The 23,239-nt window shown below is 48.5% G+C and overlaps 1 protein-coding gene and 1 pseudogene across 3 annotated transcripts in view; both read left to right on the forward strand.

Moving 5' to 3' along the window:
• The window catches only part of CRAMP1 (cramped chromatin regulator homolog 1), a 57,605-nt gene that overhangs the window by 13,762 nt on the left and 20,604 nt on the right, over window positions 1-23,239 (forward strand). For all 3 annotated transcript variants that reach the window (XM_057748780.1, XM_057748781.1, XM_057748782.1), the window contains 3 exons: window positions 3,504-3,657; window positions 8,244-8,327; window positions 11,472-11,520. In XM_057748780.1, the coding sequence (XP_057604763.1) occupies window positions 3,504-3,657; window positions 8,244-8,327; window positions 11,472-11,520 (287 nt within the window). The remainder of the gene's footprint in view (window positions 1-3,503; window positions 3,658-8,243; window positions 8,328-11,471; window positions 11,521-23,239) is intronic.
• Window positions 15,241-16,638, forward strand: LOC130860487 (protein BUD31 homolog; annotated as a pseudogene).

A 23,239-nucleotide genomic window follows, 5' to 3' on the forward strand; every position in this document is an offset into this window, starting at 1 on the left:
TGTGAGGCTTGTTCCAGCAGATGCGAAGTTGTTCAGACACTTAAGTGTGTTCCCTTTCTTCCCTTGACTGTTCCAGGGTAGAGTACAGAGGCTGTTCCTGTGTAGGTTATGTCCCCAGATGGTGCCTTCTCTAAGCTGTTTGTTAGGCATAGAAGACTTGTGATTCCCGGAGCGTTCTCAGAATCAGCAACCATTGCTGATTCTCACCTGAGATAGTCACTGCTTTGGTGTGGCCCCTCCATCCTGGGGAGAAGGCAGGCTCTGCAGGCGGTCTGGCTGCTCGGGTGCAGGAGCACGGGGGAGATGTGGTTGTCCATGAAAAGCAAGGGAAGAAACCCTGTGAATGCCCTTCCCTTTCTTCAGGGGGTTTAGTTCATTCCCCTCTCATTGGGCTAGGCTTCTCGTTTTAACTTCTCTACCAGATAGGTGTTTTGAGGTCTCCTGAAATCCTTGATTAATAATAATAATAATTGGCTATTCAGGTCACTTAATGGTTTCCATTGTTGGTCCTATTGGTGTATAGCAAATAGTGTGTGTGTGAGAGAGAGAGAGAGAGAGCGCATGATGAGCGTGTGGACTTTATGTCTGTCACTTCGTGTGTCTGACTGAAACTCAGGGGACTCTAGTGGGGGCCTTGATGACCAGCTGGTCGGCTGGGGCGTGTGTGAGCACGAGCATCTTCACTTGTGGGTGTGGCACTCAGCACAGGCCCCTGCAGTGTAGATCCAGGTCATCCCTGCCTTTTAAAAAAAAAAAAAGATTTGTGTGTGTGTGTGTTTATTTATTTATTTATGGCTGTGTTGGGTCTTAGTTGCAGCATGTGGACTCTTTGTTGCGGTATATGGACTTTTCTCTAGTTGTGGTGAGTGGGTTTTCTTTTCTCTAGTTGTGGTGCGTGGGCTCTGTAGATTGCAGCACTCAGGCTCTCTCGATGAGGTCCATGAGCTCAGTAGTTGCAGCATGCCAGCTTAGTTGTCCCGTGGCATGTGGGATCTTAGCCCCCTAACTAGGGACTGAACCCGCCTCCCCTGCATTGGAAAGTGGATTCTTAACCACTGGACCACTGGGGAAGTCCCATAGGATTTTTACTTTTTGACCTTAAATTTTGTAACAGTTTCATAGTTGCAAAAAGCTGGAAAAAGAATTCAGAGAATGCCTATGTGCCCTTTATGTCGCTTTCCTGACACCAGCGTAACTGCAGGGTGACCAGCAAAATGAGGAGAGTTGATGTGATGTCATCACTGTTCCCACTGATGTCATCTTCTAGATCAGTACCCCATGTGCATTTGGTTGCCATGGCTCCTGGGTCCTCCCACCTGGGACAGGTCCCTCAGTCTCCCCTTTTCTTTCTGGTCTCTCACGACCTTGATATTTTTGAAGATTCCAAGCCTGTTCATTGATAGAGTGCCCCTCATTGGGCTTACCTGACGTTTCCTCATGGTTATGTTCATGTTCTGCGTTTTCTGTCAAGAGTGCCGCAGGAGTACTGTGCATCCTTGGTGCATCCTGTCCAGAGTGTGCAGTGCCATCTGTCTCAGGCCTGGCTGTGTCAGCCTTGATCACTGCGTTCAGGTGGCATCTCCCAGATTCTCCACTGCCAAGGCTTTTTTTTTCTCTTGAGACTATGTAAATACCCTGTTCCTCATCATTCTTTCTCCCACTAATTTAAGCAGCCATTGCCGCTTCTTACCTGGATCAGCTATTACTGTGGTGTTGACTCAGTGGTGACCTTCTGATTCCATTAATCTTTCTACATTTATTTTTTTTATTTTTTATTTTTTTGAACTTTAAAAAAAATTTATTTATTTATTTATTTTATTGGCTGTGTTGGGTCTTTTTTGCTGTGCGCGGGCTTTCTTTAGTTGCAGTGAGTAGGGGCTACTCTTCGTTGTGGTGCGCGGGCTACTCTTCGTTGTGGTGCGCAGGCTCCTCATTGCCGTGGCTTCTCTTGTTGCGGAGCACGGGCTCTACGCACGTGGGCTTCAGTAGTTGCAGCACATGGGCTCAATAGTTGTGGCTCACAGGCTCTAGGTGCGTGGGCTTCAGTAGTTGCAGCACATGGGCTCAATAGTTGTGGCTCATGGGCTCTAAAGCTCAGGCTCAATAGTTGTGGCGCACGGGCTTAGTTGCTCTGTGGCATGTGGGATCTTCCTGGAGCAGGGATCGAACCCTTGTCCCCTGCATTCGCGGGCGGATTCTCAACCACTGCGCCACCTAGGAAGCCCTCTTTCTACATTTATTAAGTGGAAGTCCCATGCAAGAAAAAACTCTCCCTTCTAATCCATTTATGTATTTATTCAATTCTTTCTTTCTTTCTTTCTTTTTTTAAATAATTTTTTGGAACAAGTTGCTTTTATTTATTTACGTATTTATTTAGGCTGTGCTAGGTCTTTGTTGAGGCATGCGAACTCCTTAGTTGCAGCAAGCATGTGGGACTTAGTTCCCTGACCAGGGATCAAACCTGGGCCCGCTGCGTTAGGAGCATGGAGTCTTACCCACTGGGCCACCAGGGAAGTCCCCTCAGTTGTTTCTTTATACCCACATGGACTCAGGGATACTTATTGTCTTCCACGGCTCATAATCCATTCATATCATTGTGATTTTGTTGCCCAAATTATTCTAGATTTGCCCACTGGGAGCCTCTTTAAGTTGGCTACTGTGTCCTCATCTCACCGGGTATTTTCCTGACCCCAGGCCTGGCATTGGCCATCTTTCCAAAGAGCCCTGGTTCCTTTTGGAAAATGAAATTTAGAAACCAAGATCTGGGCACCAGATGTGCTAATTGTTGCTGGGGCACCGTTACCCGCAGATCCTTCCCACTGCTTCTTGCTGGCTTGATTTTGATGAGAGTATCAGTAGTTGACGAGTAGTATCAGTAGTTGGTTCTCATTGCAGCAGTACCTGAACAGTACTGATGGTGACTGTTCTCTGGAACGTAAATTGCATTCTGAAAATCTAAGATATGCTCAGCTTTTGCATCACGGTGTTGAGGGAAGGTCCACAGATGTATTCAGAGCACATTCTGCGTGATTCTCTTAATAAATGTTCATATTTGCTATCCCTGTTCAAATATAGAATACCTTTCGTATGAGTGAATCAGTGGGGCTGTTTCTGAATAGTTGATGTGTTGTTTTAAGATGCCAGATATACAGCACCCTGAGCCGCTCCATCCTTGTGTTGTGTCTTCTGATTATTGCCTTCATGGGGGTGTCTCATTTCATGGGCTCTAAAGAATCCTGGAGATTAAACTCTTTGTCCAAGTGATAAGCTTCATGCTTCCCCTTCTCCGGGGTCCCTGCCTCTTTGATATCCACATGCTATGATAGTTCTAATTGAAACCTGAGGTTCCGGGGAAGCCAGGTTGAAGTTCATGCACAAGTAAGCTGTGAGGGACACTTGTTTGACCACGGTGGTCCCCTTTCTCCCTTTGCAGGAAGTGTCTGCATCGTACAAAGGCTGCCTTGTTGTAACCTCGTGCTTTTAACGTGGACTTTCTTTTCCAGCATGGGAAAGACTTTGAAGCAATTCAGAACAACATCGCTCTGAAGTACAAGAAGAAAGGCAAGCCCGCCAGCATGGTGAAGAACAAGGAGCAGGTCCGGCACTTCTACTACCGCACGTGGCACAAGATCACCAAGTACATCGATTTCGATAACGGTGAGCTCCCAGGCCCTCTTCCTGGGGCCAGGGGTGGGGTGACTTCTGGTCCAGAGCTTGCAGGCCACACCCTCTGGCACTGTTCTCACCCAGCCACATGGCCTGGGGTGTCCTTGCCTGTGGTGCTATGGCTGACAGGTGGCCTCGTAACTGGTGATCGGGCTGAGTTACAAGGAAGCCTGTGGTGTCTGAGTCCCTGGTTCACTCCCCCTGGGAAGGAGGGCAGCATGGTCCAGAATTGTACCTCCCCGTTGCCCGCCCTTCTCCCTAGGGGGCCCCCGTAGTGTGAGGGTTGGGCAAGGCCTGGCGTGCATCAGCCGGGATGGAGGACTGTCTATCTCAGGGCTTTTCCTAGGCTCTTGTCTGTGTTTGAGTCCAGTTTGTGTGGCGCCATCTTTAATTCACGTGTCTAGGCCATTGCCAGGTATGGTTCTGACTTCCCTCTCAGAGCACCTCTATCTTCAGGGGAGGTCTTGCTGCCTCCTCTGTCCACGTGCCAGGAGCATCCCATGTGCCTGTCATTGCTGCTGCTTCTCTCGTCACTCTGTCATTCCACACGTGTGCTTCCACTGACTGTACTGATCGCTGACACTCATAACATCTGTTCTGATCCAGAATAACTGTGGTTGCTGTGGTCACGTCACTCCCCTTTGAACCTTTGCGGGTGTTCTGGCCGGTCAGTGTGTCCTAGGCCCCCCACCCTCCGCTGACCCATCTGGTGCTCCTCTCTGGCTCTCCCTGAGGTCAGATGCCAGGGCCAGGGATTCCTCCTCCGGCCCTAGAAAGGCCCCAGACAGTGATTCAAGATGTCTCTTTCTGTAAGAGGTCAGATGGTAAATATTAATATTTTTGGCTTTGGGGGTTTTTGGTCTTTATTGAAACCACTGTGCCTTCTAAGTCATCGTGGATAATAAGTAGAGGAACACATGTTGTTGCATTTGCATATTTGCAGAGAGAGCCCTTGGGCTGGATCTGGCCTGGGAGTCATAGTTTGCTGTCCTTTGCCCTAGAGAAGTCCTTTCTCGCTGTCATCGGCCAGCGCTGGGGCTCTCAGGGACTGGGAGATTCCAGGGTCTGCTCATGGTTGTTATGGTCACTGCATTTCCCATCCCATTCTGTTGTCGTCTCCCCCTGCCCCGGCTGTGCCATGCAGCTTGCAGGATCTCAGTTCCCAAAAAATGACTGAACCCAGGCCCAGCAGTGAGAGCTTGGGAGTCCTAACCACTGGCCTAGACTGCCAGGGAGTTCCCCGTCCGGTTCTGTCTTACGACAGTGTTCCCTGAATGTATTTCCCTTTGAATCTTTGCGGACATCTCTTACCTGCCTGTCAGTGTTGCTGCTTCTACTCCAAGCTTCTCAGTTCTATCCTCACCGCCCAGCCCACCTTGGTCCTGCCCTAGACTAGCACTGCTCTCCCACTCTCTGGTCCTGCCCTTTTGCAGAGGACACATGCCTCAGTGTTACTACCCTCAGTGTAACGGGAGGACCACCTTGGTGGACTCCCTCCAGCTTCAGGGGCCCACCATTCAGTCACACCTTTTTTTTTCTTTTTTTTTTTTTAAATTTCTTTACTGGCTGCGTTGGGTCTTTGTTGCTGTGCGCCGGCTTTCTCTAGTTGTGGCGAGCGGGGGCTACTCTTCGTTGTGATGCGCAGGCTTCTCATTGCAGTGGCTTCTCTTGTTTTGGAGTACGGTCTCTAGGTGTGTGGGCTTCAGTAGTTGCAGCATGCAGGCTCGATTGTTGTGGTGTGTGGGCTCAGTAGTTGTGGTGCATGGGCTTAGTTGCCCTGTGGCATGTGGGATCTTCCCAGACCAGGGCTTGAACCCTTGTCCCCTGCATTGGCAGGTAGATTCTTAACCACTGAGCCACCAGGGAAGGCCCAGCCTCACATCTTGAGGAAGACAGAACACAACAGAATGGTGGCTCCAACACCTTTTAGTAGCACATCTGTGTAGTGAGATTGCCACTCCTACTAGGAACCCTGGGAAGTGAGCGCTCAGTTTCCACACTGTGCAATAGTCCCTCAGTCTGAACCGTAGGTCTTTTGCTGATGCTGGGGGGGTGTGTGTGTATGTGTGCGTGCACGCGTGTGCGTGTGTGCATGCGTGTGTGCGTGTGCTCTTAGCATCCATGTGAATGGAAGCCTCTAGGTGGCCACAGTGCATTGTGGCAAGCCGGCAGCGTTTTGCTCTCCATCAGGCTGTCGCCGTGGGGTCCGTGTGTCTGTTGGCTGTGCTCATCCGTAACTCAGACTGTTGCTCAGATCCTTGGTTGATTTGAAAATATCTGCGCTGGTCCTGCTGTTGTTAATCTCTGTCATCACAAACACCTGCCCTTCCTCCCTCCAGGCTGGCTTGCAGGAATGAGTTTTAACTGTTTGACTCTCTCTGTCTTTGGCATTTTTCCTTTTTGTTGTTACATAGTCTGTTCTTTTTGAAAGTCATTCCATGAGAGTGGGTCCTTCGTCTGCATTGGCTGGTCTTGAAACACTCCCTTCCAATGCGAAGTCCTCAGTAACGTGAGAAGAGGGTTGGGAGGCTGCCTGGTGATCAGGTAGGGGGACGATTCCCAGAGCCGTGCTCTAGCAACTTCTGTGCGTTCATCACCATGAGGCTGCGGGCAGAGTGGCTCCCAGCATGGACGTGGGGCATCTACTTGGACATCTATGCCAAGGTCCAGAGGTGCGTTTCAGGGTGGCCACGCTGGGTCTGTGGCGCATGTAGAGTGGCTGTGTCTTTCCTGGGTGTTTTGTCACCTCTCTCTGCTGAAAAGCCTCGTAAACTCCCCTCCCCCCATGCAGGCATCATTCCCCTTCAGTCCTTTTTCCAGCTTGGATGAAGGGTGGGTGCATCAGCTGCCCTCAGTTCCGAGGCCTGCTCTGCGGGCTCAGCCCCACTGGAGCCGTTCTCCCTTCTCTGCATTGTCCTCTGCCCGACCCGCATGCCTTTGGTATCCCCACGTGGCCCACAGGAAGTGCCTTCTTTCTTTGAGCCGAGGGCTGCACCGTGGTCTCTCACTGGTCCCGCTGAGCTAATGACGGCCAGTTGACCTCGTGAGGTCAGAGGCCCGCCCGCCTTGGTGCTGCACTGGCAGTCACACCATGTTCCATTCTGTGCAGCCATTTCACAGCCCCTCCCCCAGCCCCGGCAACCACGGATCCTCAGGTCTCTGTCTCTATGGATTTGCCTCTCCTGGATGCTTCATATCAATAGAGTCATACAATGCGTGGTCTTTAGTGTCTGGTTTCTGTCACTGAACATGATGTTTTCCAGGTGCACCCAGGTTGCAGGGTGTGTTAGGCCTTTGTAGGGTCTGTTCATTCCTTTTTATGGCTGAGTACTACTCCATTGTCTGAAAGCCCACATTTGTTTATCGACTGCATAGTGTATCGTAAGTTTTCTGAGTAGCAGTCCCCGTGAGAGTCTGATGAGACCGTCGGTCCTTCTCTCAGGAGAACCTTTGGGAACAGTTGGCATGTGATGTTAGCAGAGCCCCAGGCTCCTCAGAGCCAGTCTGAGGTTCAGAGTCATGTAGCTCCCTCACTCCGAACCTTATTTGCTATTTGCTAACATGCTTTTCCTTTTCTTTCCTGTTGTTGTAATCACACACAGCCAGATGTTTGAAAGGGGGTCTCTGGGGAGAGGACAGTTGTAAGAGGGACGCATGCAGTGGTCACTGCCTGTGGGACGATCAGAAAGGGGCCGACTGGGCAGTAGCCAGGCTTCCAAGGCACGGTCAGGCTTGGCTTCATACAATACAAAGACTCAAGGTAACAATGGCTTGAGCATGTAAAGGTTTCTTCCCTGGCATCAGAGACGCCTGCAGGTAGGTGTCCAGGGCAGGCATCAGGGGCCAGGCCATGCTGTCTTCTTGCTCTGCCATTGCGAGTGCCTGGCTGTGTCCAGGCAGAGGCGCCGGAGGAGAGAGAAGTGGGCCGAGAGGCCCATTCCTGCCCAAAGCAGTCCACGAAGGAGCCTCTGGAGCCTCCCTCAGCACTTCAAATCACACCTGGTGGTGTGGCTGCATCCAGCCATGAGTAGACTGCACCCAGGCTGGGTTAACTGTGCATGTGGCCTCCCAGATCACACTATGGTCTGCTGCTGATGGGCAAGGGGGCGTCCCGAGCGTTGGAGCCGCGTTGCCTCTTCCTCTGGCCCCAGGCGCAGAGCGTGCTGTTCATCATCCCAGGAGGCGTGAGAGGTGGGCCTGCTTGGTTTCAATGCTGCCGGCCCCTCGTGGAGCTCAGACGGGTTCTGTGCATAGAGAAGTCTTGACCCTCCTCCGCCTCGCGGAAACCAGCTGTGCTGGACGTCCTGTTTCCCCCTCCGAGGATGTTGCTTTGCTTGTTAGGACTAGTTTTCTAAATCACCCCCTCTTGTTTAACTTTTTATTTTGAAAACTGCAAAAAACAGTACCAAATTGCCATGTACTCTGCCCAGTGTCCCCTGATGTTAGTGCCACATGGTCCAGGGTGCAGTGGTCAAAGCCAAGAAGTGTCTCCCAGTGCCCTATGTGCACACAAGCTGACCGAGCCCCGCACATCTGTGTTTTCTCTTTCTAAAGCCGCACCCTTTCCTCACTTGCAGTGTTCTCTCGTGGGCTAAAGAAGTCGTCCCAGGAGCTGTATGGCCTAATCTGCTATGGGGAGCTGCGCAAGAAGATCGGGGGCTGTGAGTACCCTTTGCTCTGGGGCGTCTTCCTCCCGGCAGGGCTTGCCTGCTGCCCTCTTACTGTCAGAGCTTTAGTCCTGGGGGATCTTCTGTTTTCTCTCCAATTTTCATCCTGGAAACATTTTAACGTACAGAACATTTTAACATACAGAAAAATGGAAGGAGAACATACTGACCCCCACGTACCATCCCATCATTTAGGTTTCCGGGTCCTGAACCTTGGCCACGCTGTGTTACCATCTCTCCCGCTCCCTTTCCCCTCCACACACTTGCTTTCTTCCTGCTCAGCTGTGTGACTGTAAGTTGCAGGCGTCCGACCATACTCTAAACCCCTCAGCCGCTGGCCCCTGAGAACAAGAACATTCTCCTGCACACCCAGCAAGCACATGTATCAAGCGGGTACCACAGCCTCACCCAGTATCCTGCCCAAACTCAGGTCTCACGTCCCGGGGAGGCGGGGGGCCACACCTGTCGGGAACGGTGCCACTCGCAGCTGTGGTGTCTTCTGAGTCTTGACTCATAACAGCCCCCACTTTCTGGCCTTTCCCAGCCCTGGTCCTCTGAAGGGTCTGGGACCCTCCCTTTGCCTTGCTCTGAGTGTTTCCTTGTAACTAGAGTCTCTTTAGATGCGCAGGTGCTCTGGCCTTCCCATGTGACCACAGACAAGAGGCTGCAGCCTCGCTTCTCCAGCCCCGCTTCTCCAGCCCCTGTCATGTGGGTTGGAAGGGCACACACCCGCAGGGCCACTCTGAAGATTGAATGAGACCCTATGAGATGATTATAACCTGTCACCTAACACGTCATAGCCGGGCAGGAGGGTGGGCAGGGAGGGCATTCCCTGGGTGACCTGCCCTTCCTGAAACAGGCCAAGAATTCGAGGAGCCTCTGAAAGAAGGGACAGGGGCCTGGCTCCCCAGCCCATCCTCGTGCTGGCTGAGGACTTCCTTAAACAACCCCCCAGCTCCTGCGTTGAGTGGTCTGTTGAGGGGGCTCTGGGGCCCCGTCCCCTGGAATCCCTGCTTCCTTGCCCATCCTCCCCTCTGCCCTTGCCCTGAGACACTCCAGGTCCTGATGGCATGTTGGGGCTGGTGCTGGGGCCCTGTCCTCCATCTCCCACATTCAAGCCTCCCAGCCCAAGCCCTCCCAACGGGAGAACGGCCTGGTCCTTTTGTTGGCTTCCTGTCACCCCTGGGGTGTCCTCTGGGTCCCCTGACCCAAGGGGCCTCTGCACTTGGACTTCAGCCCGTCTTCCCGCCAGGCACCCCGTCAGCTGCTCTTGGTCCTGCTGGCAACACCTGGTTGGTCCCTCTCGGGCTAGCAGTACGCGAACGCGTGTGCTCACGCATGCACACACACACCCTTGGGCTTGGGGCTCCCCAAAGCTGCTTCACAGCCCTCCACCCTGGTGGGGGCCTCCCTCTGGGCCCTCACTGTGCCTACCCACGCACCCACTAATTCACCTGCTGGGACACTGTTGTGTCCTGTGGGGAAGGTTTGTGGGGAACGAGGCCGCTGCGTTGGGCAGCCGTCCGTGGGCCCTGCGCACGGTGGCAGCCCTTCCTGGGCTACAGGGAACATGCGGCTGAGCTCCAGTGGTCAGAGGGTGATCTTTGTTAGCATACTTTTTCTAACTGAGGTCTCCAGACACACAATACCTGAGACATAGACTGAGTCTCTGCTGTGTTCCTAGTCCTTTGACACACCTCACCTTGTGTCATAGCAGTTGTGTGAGGTGGGTGGTGTCCCTGTTTGAAAAAGGCCTGAGCACTCTCCGTTTTGATGGAAACAGATGGATGAGTATTCAAGCCTCCTGGGCTGTTGAGTGATAAGTCACGCTTTGTCCCAGGGCTGGTGCCGCACGGATATTGGGACAGGCTGGGGGACACCTTGGCCATCTGCAGTCCTCACCAGTTGGTTGAGGTGGCTTCTCGTCAAAGGGAGGTTCCTTGCAGGGTGCCCCATCTGGTGACTTGAACCCTGAAGTTGTGGTGGCCCCACCCTCCGGACCTTCTGTCAGTCTGTCCATCCAGGGTGCTGGACAGAGGACCCACAGGCCCTTCCTTCCCCTTTGGTGTCTGCTCACAGTTTGTGAACCTCCCCGACAGGCTGGCTTTCATGTCACGTGCCCATGCTTAGCCCAGTGGTCACTTGCACTGCCCACGCCTGTGCGGTCCATGCCGTGGGAGGGCAGGGCTGCGTCTGGCTTGTTTAGGGGTGGGGTCTGCATCCACCCTCCCAGTGCCAAACCCTCCTTCCTGAGGGTCCGTTTCCATCTGGCCTGTGTCCCTTTAGCCTGCCTGGTTTCCTTCAGGCTTTGTCACCACGCCTCTGTGCCGGCTGTAAATTCTTTCGTCATTTACCTGAAAAGTCTTTATTTCATCTTTGTTCTTAAAGGTATTTTTGCTGGATGTGGGATTTCGATGACAGTTTTTTCCTTGTGGTGATAGGTCACTGGCCATTTATGTCCTTGTTCCTCTGTAGAGGATGCTTTTTTCTCCAGCTGCTTTTAAGGTTGTGTCCTTGTCTTTGGTTTTCAGGCTGTGTGTTTGTGGCCTGTTGTATTTTTTCCCCCAAGTATTCAGAGTTCAAAGAATCTCTCAGTGGCCTGCAGGTACACACCACCTTGACCCTCTGTTACTGGATTACTGCACACTTCCTTTCTCGTGTGTCCTGAGGGCAGCAATGAGGTGGTGGGGGGAGGGAGAGGAAAGGGGCATCCACTCTAGTAAACACGCAGAACCTCAGTCCCTCATTCAGCTGAGCTGATGGAGGTGGGCCCGCAGGTAACCCAGGAGCCCAACAGGACAGGCGTGTGCGGAGCATGGGGGCCTCGAGAGAGGGGAGTCTCTGAACAAGGCAGTCGTGGGGCTGGGGGGATGCTTTGGAGGTGTGATGAGCTGTGTGGAGGCAGCAGTGATCCCCTCCCCGAGGACATCTGGGTGGGCAGAGGGGGAACAGTGCTCTCAGCACTGGTGATGTGCGTGGGCCCTGGGGGAGAGGCTGCAGCTAACATGGGGTCTTGTTCTGGAAGACCTCAACCTCTCTATTGAGTGGTTTGGGTTCTGTGTTGAAGACAGGTGTACAGTCTTGCTGGGCCTCTCTCCTGGCTAGTGACGCTCACGTGTGTTTGTTTTTCCATTGAAGGCATGGATGACAAGAACGCCACGAAGCTGAACGAGCTCATTCAGGCTGGGTGAGTAGATCTGTGAGGCCGGCCGGCTCCCTGTGGGGATTTGCCCTTTGCTTTCAAATACAAACCTTGGAGTATGTGCAGTTTTGTCCCCTTTTCTCAGTGAGGGCCATCCAATCCTGAACTCCTCAGAGCTAGCCCTGACCCCCTTGTAGTTAAGCTTCTGCCTGTGAGGAGGGGGCCAGCCTGAGGGAGTGGGTGACCTGCCCCCAGCTTCTCCCCGTCCTTGCTCTTCGGCGGGTCTCCACTCAGCCCTCACCTTCTCGCTGTCTTGATCTTTTCCTCGACCTTCTGTGTTTCGTAGTGTGGGGTCTCCTCTTGTTCTAGAAGGCCCTCCTTCCTGGCCTTCCCGCGCCTCCTCTGCCCAGCGCCTTGTCCCCGTTAAGGTCAGGCTGAGTCTGACTCTTCTGCTCTCATACTCCTGGCCTCCCAGAGCTTGCGGTCTTCCCGAGCACACAAAACCATTGGAGACCCATGCTCAGCCCTGACCTGACTTCTGTGACCATTTCTGCCCCAGGGAGGCTGTACCAGGACTTGCTGCATGGAAAAGCCACCGTGTCCTGTCCTTGCATTGTCCAGTGGCCCTTTGGCTCCCCCGCTGCCCCCTGTGCTCTGACAGCCTGCTAGTAGGTCCCTGGACTCCGGCCGGGTGTCTGATCCTGAGCCACTCTCCAGCTCCCAGAACTGCCCTGCTGGGGTTGTCTCCTTTGCCTGCTTTAACTCTTCCCAGGGAGTTTGTTACCTTTTCTGGGTGAAGGATTCCAGATCTGACTTGTTCCCCATTTCTCTGCCTGGATTTACAAGTCCCATTCGTTACGACTCAGTGTCTCCCGTGTCCCAGCTGGAAGCCTCCAGCATCTCTTCCTGGGAACAGTGTGCCCACCTTGCACTCCGAGGGTCTCTCACTCAGCGCTTCTCACCCCTCTCTGTAAGCATTTGGAAGCACGGCAGGTTAACCTGTTCATCCCTCGTGGCCCTTTGCCGTTCTCATGGCTGCTGTAGCCCAGTCCCTCAGTCCTGCTGCTGTGCTGGACTCCAAAGTACAGCCCAACCGTCCCCTGTTACACGGTCTGGATTTCTTGCCTGGTGTTGGGCCCTCATTGGTGGCCGCCCTGTCCCTCCTGCTCAGCCCATCAGAGCCTTTGCGCACTCACCTGGACCTCTCTACTCCTTTACTTGGACCCGCCCGCCATCCCCAGGCCCCTGCTGCTCGATGTCCAGCTGTCCTGTAGGTCCAGCCGTCCCCGGGAATAGTTTCCCCGGCTTCTGCTACATCGGCAAGACGTTGTTGTCTTGCACCCCGGTTGCTTTCCTCCCTCAGCCTGGTGTTGGCCGGCCAGTGAGCCCCTGTCCCTCAGGTTGAGTGCCTGCCAGGTGGGGCTGACTGTGCATTTCTGCTTTGGCTCCAGCCCAGCGTCTGCCTCATAGAGGCTCATGTTGGAGTCTCCAGGCTCTGTGTCTATGAACTGCCACCAATTTGAAGCCAGGCCTAAGAGTGACTAGGCTGCACACGTAACCGTCAGGCGAAAGAGCAGTGATTCGTCCCAGGGGCCAGGGAGGGCCTGGCCAGCCGGTGCCACTGGGCACACAGAGCCTCCCAGAGGTGTGAGGGGGTGTGGTCAGAGGCAAGTAGGGAGAAAGGCCACTGGCCTCAGCCCTGGGGGGGTGCGCATTACACCTCCCTATTCACCTGCTGCAGCGTTAGCATCTGGCCTTCTTCCTGCCCTCACAGCTGCCCTAGCCCATCAGGTGGAAGCTCTGTTTGCTGCAGGATCTATGCAGCACAAGGGCTGCTCGAGCTGTGTTGCATGCACACGGCTTCCCCAGAATGCCATCTCAGTGAGATTGTACTGTGTGTGGCCTTCCGAGGTTGACATCTTCCACTCAGCAGTACACGCTTGAGATCTGTCCATGGGGCTGTGTGGGTCTGTTCCATGCCTGTGTGGAGTAGTGTCCCCGGTATGGCTGTTCCGTGGTCTGTTCATCCATCCCCCAGTCACGTACATGGGCTGTTTACAGAAAGGAAAGGACTTGGCCTTGGCCTCCAGCTTTTTGTCTCATCTCACCTCTGCAGATCCCTAGGGGAGGAGGCGGTGAACATGTGCAGACTTTATAAGGAGCTGTCAGTCTGCCTTCTGGGGGGCGGGGTGGGGTGTTCTGGATGCTCCACACACCCCCCCCCCCCCCCCCCCCCCCCCCCCCCGCTCAGTGTGTTCAGTCTGTTTGTATTTTGAGCCACCCCAGTGGTGGAGGGGAGTCTCATTGTGGTTTTGACTTCATTTCCCTGAGGACCAGTGATGCTGAGCACCTTCCTTATGCTCACTGGCCATCTGTGTGTCTTCTTTGCTGAGGTGCCTCTTCAGGTCTTGTGCCCATTGTATATTCCAGACACAAGCCTCTTGTCAGAGAAGCAATTTACCAATATCTCCTCCCAGTCTGTGACTTGTCTCCTCACCCTCTTTAGCAGTGTCCTTCACAGGGTTGATGTCTTCAGCTGTGATGAAGTCCAGTTCATCATCTTTTTCATTTATGGATTGTGCTTTTAGTGTCATATCTAAGAAGTCTTTGCTGAACTTGAGGTCACAGAGTTTTTTCCCATATTTTCTTCTAAAAGCCTTATGGTTTGACATATAAATCCACTTTGAATTAACTTTTGTACACAGTGTGACGTTTATGCCAAGGTTCAGTTTGTGGCCTGTGGGTGTTGGATTGTTTCGGCCCCATGTGCTGGGAGCTCTGTCCTTCCTCCACTCGGCTGCTTTTCACCATCTTCCAAGGTCCATTGGCTGTACTATGTGGGTCTGTTTCCAGACTTTAAATTCTGTTCCATTGATTTACTGTGTGTTCTTTCACCAACAGACATCAGGTTTTTTTTTTTTTAAGAACTTTTATTGAGATATAGTTAACACACAATAAACTGCATATATTTAGAGTACAGTTTGGTATCCCAATCTCCCAATTCATTCCCCCAGACATCAGTTTTTAAGAACAAAGCAAAAGGCCTGTAAAAGTGAGACAGAGATGAGGGGGAAATAAGGTGCTTGTGGAGAACTACTCCTTGACTTAAGACCAAAAAGCACTATTTAACTAATTCCCATCCCTGCCTCTCTTGCAGACCTTTTCCAGTTAACTGTCAATCTCCCTTCATTATAAAATTGTAGAATTAGATTATGGAGTAAATGAATTGAGAAAAGCTCTAAAATGAAATCTTATTACATTGGTCACAGACCCAGCAGCATAGAATTTAGCACATGCTTATTAGATTTATCAAGTAACTTAGCAGAGAAGAAAATGAACTTCCTATCAGAAAGGAAAGCCCAGCTTCGTGCACATAGAGGAATTACTCTGTTGCCTGTTTTGTCAGAGTGGCGCTCGTGGAGGGTTCAAATAGGACCCTTTGCATTGATTATTCGAGCAGAGGGCAGGACCCGATTCTCCTGCCGGGGCACCTCCCCAGCCCAGGCTGGGGCCAGGTCTTACCTGTGCCGGCTATAGCCTCAGACCACATAGAACTTCCATTTGTGAGAATGGGAAAGGGCTATTAACCTCAGAATGGTTCTCTAAGTCACAAAGCAGGGGCTGCTCAATTTCACTTTAAAAAAAAAAAAGGAAGTCACAAAACAGCAGTTTAACGGAAAATGTGGTTATCACAAACACAGGTGCCACGTGACACGGCCCCCCCTGCTCTTTAAATCTTGCCTGCTACAGATGTGTTTTGTTTGAGATGGATGGGCAGAAACGTCCACTTGTTCCCAGAACCCTTTATTGAAAGAGGTTGTTTAAGAACAGACTTGATGCTCTTGGTTCCTGCTCCTGCACCTGGCTCCAGCATCGTTCATACATCCCTGAGAGCTCTCTGCTGCCTGAGTTTCCCCTGGGTTGAGGTGGTTAAGCCACTAGCACTTGGTCTCAGTGGAGGCCTTGTTCCCTGCAGGCTCTCATCCTCTCTGAATCTCTCCTCCTAACACAATGGCAAGGGGAGCTGTCTTCCTGGGGTCTTCTTGCCCAGATAACTGGAGAAATGTAAGTAAAATGAAAAAGCAGAGGAACTACCCCCAATTAAAAAAACAAGAGGGTAGAGCAGGGGCATCTGACAGCGACGGAGGTTCTGATAAGACTGAGGACCAGAGAGGGAATGTGATCTCCCCAGAGTCGCATAGTGATTGGTAGAGCTGGACAAGAACCTACGCCTGTAACTGAAGAGACCAGAGATTTTTCTGTTACACTCTTGGGAAATAGACCCCGAGATCTTTGCAGATTATCTTGTGGGGAAAAATGCCTAAAGCCCGAAGAAACCAGAAAGCTCCCCTAGATGACTGGGAGTCGATTGAGCCAACACCAGATGAGTTAGATCAAAAAGTGAGAGAAGGGACTTCCCTGGTGGCACAGTGGTTAAAAATCTGCTGCCAATGCAGGGCATGCTTGTTCAATCCCTGGTTCGGAAGGATCCCACATGCTGTAGGGCAACTAAGCCTGTGCACCACAACTACTGAGCCTGTGCTCTAGAGCCTGTGAGTCGCAACTACTGAGCCCACATGCCACAACTACTGCAGCCCGCGAACCTAGAGCCTGTGCTCCGCAACAAGAGAAGCCACCACATTGAGAAGCCCACACACTGCAATAAAGAGTAGCCCCTGCTCGTGGCAACTAGAGAAAGCCCATGCACAACAAAGTCCCAATGCAACCAAAAAAATAAAAAAAATGGTGAGAGAAGCTGAAACAGAACCTCATGAAGGAAAGTGGAATCTCTGGCTCATCTTCAGGATCCACTACCAGACAACCTGCTATATTTTTTTACCTCTTTTATAAGCAGAAAGCTGTAGACACAGAACTATATGAATATTGTATTATTCATGTAGTTCATATGTACATTAGGCTATGTAGATAAAACCTGATCACAGAATGGAAAAAGCAGGGGTATGAGAAATGATGCTTCCTGCAGTGCATTCAGATATGGGACAGTGATTTTGGGACCAACTGCATTTGCTGGATCCTCAAAACAAGCTGGAAGTGGACCAGATCATCGAGTGCATGCACTGCAGCTGCTGGGGCTGCTCTGGCTGAGGCCCTTGGGCCCTGACCCCACTCTGCCCTGGACTTTGGACTATGCAGGTTTCTGCATGTCAAGCCACCCCTTTCCTGGGAACAGCTGTTCCCGCAGAGTGGTACCCATGTGCAAAGCTGTGATTTGTAGAAATGAGACTTTTAAATCTTTAAAAAATAAAGAACAAGAGAACTCCTCTGAGAGAACAAATGATGAAACAGACCTCTCTAGTCTACCATACCCCAGGCTCAAGAAGGAGGTAATAAAAATGTTGAAGGAATTAAGAAAGATTATCATTAGAAACATACATCATTGTCATAAGGATCTAGCAAGTATAAGAAGGAGCCAATCAAAATTAGACAACTCTGTTACCAAGATGAAAACAGCTGAACACGTTAAATAGCAAACTAAATAATGCAGAAGAATGAATAAGTGATCTGAAGATAGAATAACAGAAATCACCCAATCAGAATAGCAGACAAACAAATGAAGAAATGAAAGCAACATATGAGATCTATGGGATAGCATAAAGTGTGCCAATCAATGCATAAGAGGAATTCCAGAAGGAGAAGAAAGAGAAAGGGGATCAAAAATGTATTCAAAGAAATTATAGCTGAAAACTTCCCAAACCTAAAGAAGGAAACAGATATCAAGGGATAGGAAGTACAGAGGGTCCAAAACAATATGAACCCAAACAGACCTACTCTAAGACATATCATAGTTAAAACGACTAAAAGTTAAAGAGACGATTCTGAAGGCAGCAAGAGAGAAACAGAGTCAGTTACAAGGGAACCCACATAAGACTATCAGCTGATTTCTCTACAGAAGCTTCACTGGTCAGAAGGGAGTGGCAAGATAAATTCAAAGTCCTAAAAGGGAAAAACCTGCAACCTGGATACTCTGCCCAGCAAGCTTATCATTTAGAACTGAAGGAGAGATAAAGAAGTTCTCAGACAAGCAAAAACTAAGAAAGGAATACAGCAATACTAAACCTATCCTAAAAAAAATATTGAAAGGTCTTCTCTAAATAAGAGAAAAGCAAGAATCTACAGGGAAGGGAAATATCACTGTAGGAAAGGGAAATATATAAAAGGATTGAAGATCACTTTAAGCCAGTACATAGATCAAAAAACAATCAAAAAATTCTGTGAAAGTAATTATAACTACAATGAACAGCAAAAGGATAAACATGAAACTGTAAAGACCTCAACATCACAAAATATGGAGGAGGGGAGTAAGAAAATGTGGGTCTTTTAGGATGTGTTTGTGCGTATGTGACCACCAATTTAAAGAAAGTAGATACAGTTATGGGTTAACCTACTTGAAAATCAGGGTAACAACAAATCAGAAACATGCAATAGATTCACAAAAACCAAACAGGAACTAAAGATATGATACAAAAGAGGGACTTCCTAGGTGGTGCAGTGGTTAAGAATCTGCCTGCCAATGCAGGGGACCCCGGTTTGATCCCTGCTCTGGGAGGATCCCACATGCCTCAGAGCAATTAAGCCTGTGCGCCACAGCTGCTGAGCCCGCGCTCTAGAGCCTGTGAGCCACAACTATTCAGCCCGTGTGCTGCAACTGCTGAAGCCTGCATGCCTAGAGCCTGTGCCCTGCATGCAACAAGAGAAGCCACCACAATGAGGAGCCCATGCACCACAATGAGGAGTAGCCCCCACTCGCCACAACTAGAGAAAGCCTGTGTGCAGCAATGAAGACCCAACGCAGCCAATAAATAAATTTAAAAAAAAAGTAGAGAAGTTACCATGATAGGTGAATGCTATATTTAAAAACAAATGATACAAAACAAAACCATCAAGCTACAAAAGGAAAAACGAAAAGAACAAAGAAATGCAAAATCAATTGGAAGACTGTTTATTTTTTTATTTTATTTTTTAAGATTTTTCTGATGGGACAATTTTTAAAGTATTGAATTTGTTACAGCTAGTACTTCTGTTTTATGTTTTGGTTTTTTGGCCGAGAGGCGTGTGGAATCTTAGTTCCCTAACCAGGGATCAAACCAACACCTCCTGCATTGGAGGGTGAAGTTTTAACCACTGGACGGCCAGGAAAGTCCACAAAACAGTGTTTAAAATGGCAATAAATACGTATTTGCCAGTAATTACTTTAAATGTCAATGGACTAAATGATCTGGTCAAAAGACATAGAATGGTAGATTGGATAATAAAACAAAAACCTACTAAAGACTGCCCACTTTGGAGAGAAAGACACATACAGACTGAAAGTGAGTGGGTGGAAAAAGATACTTCATGCAAATGGAAATGACAAGAAAGCAGAGGTAACAATACTCATCAGATCAAACAAAGTCCATAGAAAATTCCCTGGCAGTCCAGTCTTTAGGACTTAGCACTTTCACTGCCATGGCCCAGGTTCAGTCCCTGTTTGGGGAACTAACATCCCACAAGCCACATGGTGCAGCCAAAAAAGAAAAGGAAAACGCCATAAAGAAAGAGGAAGAAGGACAGCATATAGTGATAAAAGGATTAATACAAGAAGGTGATCTCACACTCATTAACATACGTACACCTAGTATAGGAGCACCTGTATACAAAATATAAGTAGTGACAGACACAAAGGGAGAAATTGATGGGAATACAATAACAGTAGGAGACTTTAACACCCCCACTGACATCAGTGGACATATCTTGCAGACGGAAAATCAGTGAGGCAACACAGATCTTAAATGGCACAAAAGAACAGTTAGACTTAATTGATATTTACAGGACATTACATCCAAAAAACCAGAATACACATTTTTTTTTAAGTGTACATTCTCTAGGACACAAAACAAGCCTCAACAAATTTAAGAGAATAGAAATTATTTCAAGCATCTTTTCTGACCACAACAGCATGAAATTAGCGATCAACCACAGAAAGAGAAATGAGAAAAAAATGATTACACAGAGACTAAATAACATGCTACTAAAAAACCAGTGGGTCAATGATGAAATCAAAGAGGAAAAACAAACAAATCTCACAAAACGACAGTGAAAACACAACCATACAAAATCTATGGGATGGAACTTCCCTGGTGGCACAGTGATTAAAAATCTGCCTGCCAGCACAGGGGACATGGGTTTGGTCCCTGGTCAGGGAAGATCCCACAAGCTTGAGAGCCACAACTACTGAAGCCCACACGCTGTAGAGCCCATGAGCCACATCTACTGAGCCTGCATCCTGCATCTACTGAAGCCCATGCACCTAGAGCCTGTGCTCTGCAACAAGGAAAGCCACTGTAATGAGAAGTTCATGTACCACAATGAAGAGTAGCCCCCACTCACTGCAACTAGAGAAAGCCCGAGCACAGCAATGAAGACCCAACACAGCCATAAATAAATAAGTAAATAAATAAATAGCAAAACCTCAAATCCATGGGATATAGCAAAAGCAGTCCTGAGAAGTTCATAGTGATACACACTTTCCTCAAAAAAAATAAGAAAAATCCCAAATAAACCTAACCTACCACCTGAAAGAATTAGAAAAAGAACAGACAAAACCTAAAGTCAGCAGAAGGAAGGAAATAATAAAGATCAGAGAGGAAATAGAAATTTAAGAAACAGGAAAAAATGAATAAAACCAAGTGCTGTTTTTTTTAAAGGACAAACAAAATCAGCAAACCTCTGGCCAGGCTCACCAAGAACAAAAGAAAATAAAATAAGAAATGAAAGAGGAGAAATAATAACTGATACCTCAGAAATATAAAAAATCATTAGAAAATATTATGAACAGTACATGCCAACAAAATGGACAACCTAGAAGAAATGAACAAGTTTCTAGATATACAGCCCATCAAAACTGAATCAAGGAGAAACAAATAATTTGAACAAACCAATCACTGGAAGTGAAATAGAATCTGTAAAACAAAATGAAACAAAAAAAACTCCCTAAAAACAAAAGTCCTGGACCAGATGGCTTCACTGGGCAATTCTACCAAACATACAAAGAACTTATATCTGTTCTTCTCAAACGCTTCCAAAATTTTGAAGAGGAGGGAACATTTTCAGAGTGAATCTGTGAAGCCACCATCACCTTGACACCAAAACCAAACAAAGACACGACCAAAAAAAGATTGCACGCCAATATCTTTGATGAATTTAGATGCAAAAACTCTACAAAAAACCAGAATACACATATTAACAAACTGAATCCAACAACACAGAAAAGGTCATACGTCATGATCAAGTTGGATTCATCCCAGGGTCACAAGGATGGCTCAACATCTGCAAGCCAATCAGTGCAATTCACCACTTCAACAAAAGAAAAGACAAAAACCACATGATCATCTCAATAGATGGCAGAAAAAGCATTTGACTGTCACCAAAGTGGGTATTGAGGGAACATATCTCAACATTATAAAAACCATTTTGACAAACCCACAGCCATAATACTAAACAGTGAAAAGCTGAACGCCTTCCCCCCTAAATTCTGGAACAAGACAAGGATGCCCACTCTCACCACTTCTACTTAACATTGTATTGTAAGTCCTAGCCGCAACAATCAGACAAGAAAAAGAAATAAAAGGTATCCAGATTGGAAGGGAAAAGATAAAATTGTCATTACATGCAGACAGCATGATTCTCTATATAGAAAACCCTGAAGACTCCACACAAAAACTATTAGACCTGATAAATTAATTCAGTAAGGTAGCAGGATACAAGATTAACATACAGAAATCTGTTGCATTTCTTTAACAATGAAATATCAGAGAAAGTTAAAAAAAATCCTGTTTAAAGTCACACCCACTCCCCTGAAAAATAATTAGGAATAAACCTGACCAAGGAGGTGAAAAACTTACATGTTGAAAACTATAAAATATCAATAAAGGAAATCAAAAAAGATTCAAGGAAATGGAAAGATATCCCATGCTCTTGGATTGGAGGAATTAATATAGTTAAAATGGCCATACTGTGCAAAGCAATTTATAAATTTAATGTGACTCCTGTCAAATTACCCATGACATTTTTCACAGAACTAGAACAAACAATCCTAAAATTTATACGGAACCACAGAAGACCTTGAATTGCCAAAGCAGTCCTGAGGAAAAAGAGCAAAGCTGGAGGCATAACCCTTCCAGACTTCAGACACTGCTACAAAGCTACAGTAATCAAAACAGTGTAGTATTGGCACAAAAATAGACGTATGGTTCAGTGGAACAGAATGGAGAGCTTATAAGTAAACCCACACACTTATGGTCAATTAATCTTTTGACAAAGGAGGCAAGAATATGCAATAGAGAAAAGACAGTCTCTTCAATTCAGCAAGCGGTTCTGGGAAAGTTGGACAGCTGCATGTAAATCAGTGAAGTTAGAACACTTCCTCCCACCATACACAGAAACAAACTCAAAATGGCTTAAAAACTTAAATATAAGACACGACACCATAAAACTTCTAGAAGAGAACACAGGCAAAACATTCTCTGACATACATGGAATCTGAAAAATAGTATGAGTAAACATATACAAAACAGAAGCAGACTCACAGACGTAGAAAACAAACTTATGGTTACCACAGGTGGGGTGGAGGCAATGCATAAATTAAGAGTTTGGGATTAGTAGATACACCGTACTATATATAAAATAGAGAAACAAGGATTTACTGTTTAGCAGAGGGAACTGTATTCAATATCTTGTAATATTGAAATATCTTGTAATAATCGAAAAACAAATAGTATAACCGAATCACTTTGCTGTACACCTGAAACTAACCCAATATTGTAACTCAATTTTTAAAAGATAGGTAAAAAGCAAAGCAGTCATAAACAATATATACAGACCCTTGAACTTTCATAAAACAGAAACTGTTTGTTCACCAACAGTTCGATGGCTGGTCAATGCCTTTTCTTGGTGGCTTGCTCCTTGGAGTTCTGTGGTGTCTTTATTTGGAAGCTCTAGCCAAGATGCATCATTTGCAATTTCTGGTTTTCAGTGGAACAGGAATGTAGGTGCTCAAAGCAGTGGGATTGTAGGGCCCTTCCTGGTCACCTCCAGTCTTTCATAGTTGTCTTGCCAGCACTGAATTTGACTGCCACCTTTTAAGAACAATGTACCTTTATCGAGTATTCTCAAAACATTCCAAGTGTGTTTCTCAGAAGGAGCTATTTTTTGTGACTTCTATATTCCTTTCTTTAGTTAATAGTAGTATTTCTTTATGTAATCCTAACATTATATAAATAACTGCCACAGTAGTATTCAGACAGAGTGTCACCCACAGCTGTGACAGATTTAGGGCAAGCCCCGCTGATTCTGGGCCTGTCTGCAGGTCAGTGGGGGGAGCACAGCACGTGGGACCCACGCTTATTGGCCACCAGTGCCCTGTCCTCTCCAGGCCCTGCTAGTGTGGTTTGCATGGGGACTGGGGAATGTTGCCAACTTGTAGAGGTGATCACCTAGGGGTGGGTTGAGAGGTCATGTAAAGGTGGGTGAGCGCTTCTGCTCCAGGAACCTGGAGGAGGGGAGGGGGTGTGCCATCTGACTCCAAGGGGGGCTTCAGTGAGCAGGTGCTGATGGTCACCAGGCGGACAGGCAGGTCACGTCCTGAACGGCAGGTGCCCTCTTTGCAGCATGATGCGTGCTCAGGAAGGTCCAGAGTCAGCTCTGCCGTGTTTGTCATGCACGTCTGCCCACGATCCCGGGAGCTTCTTGGGGACGTGTGGGGCCC

The sequence above is a fragment of the Hippopotamus amphibius genome, chromosome 9, assembly GCF_030028045.1.
Source record: "Hippopotamus amphibius kiboko isolate mHipAmp2 chromosome 9, mHipAmp2.hap2, whole genome shotgun sequence".
NCBI lineage: Eukaryota > Metazoa > Chordata > Mammalia > Artiodactyla > Hippopotamidae > Hippopotamus > Hippopotamus amphibius.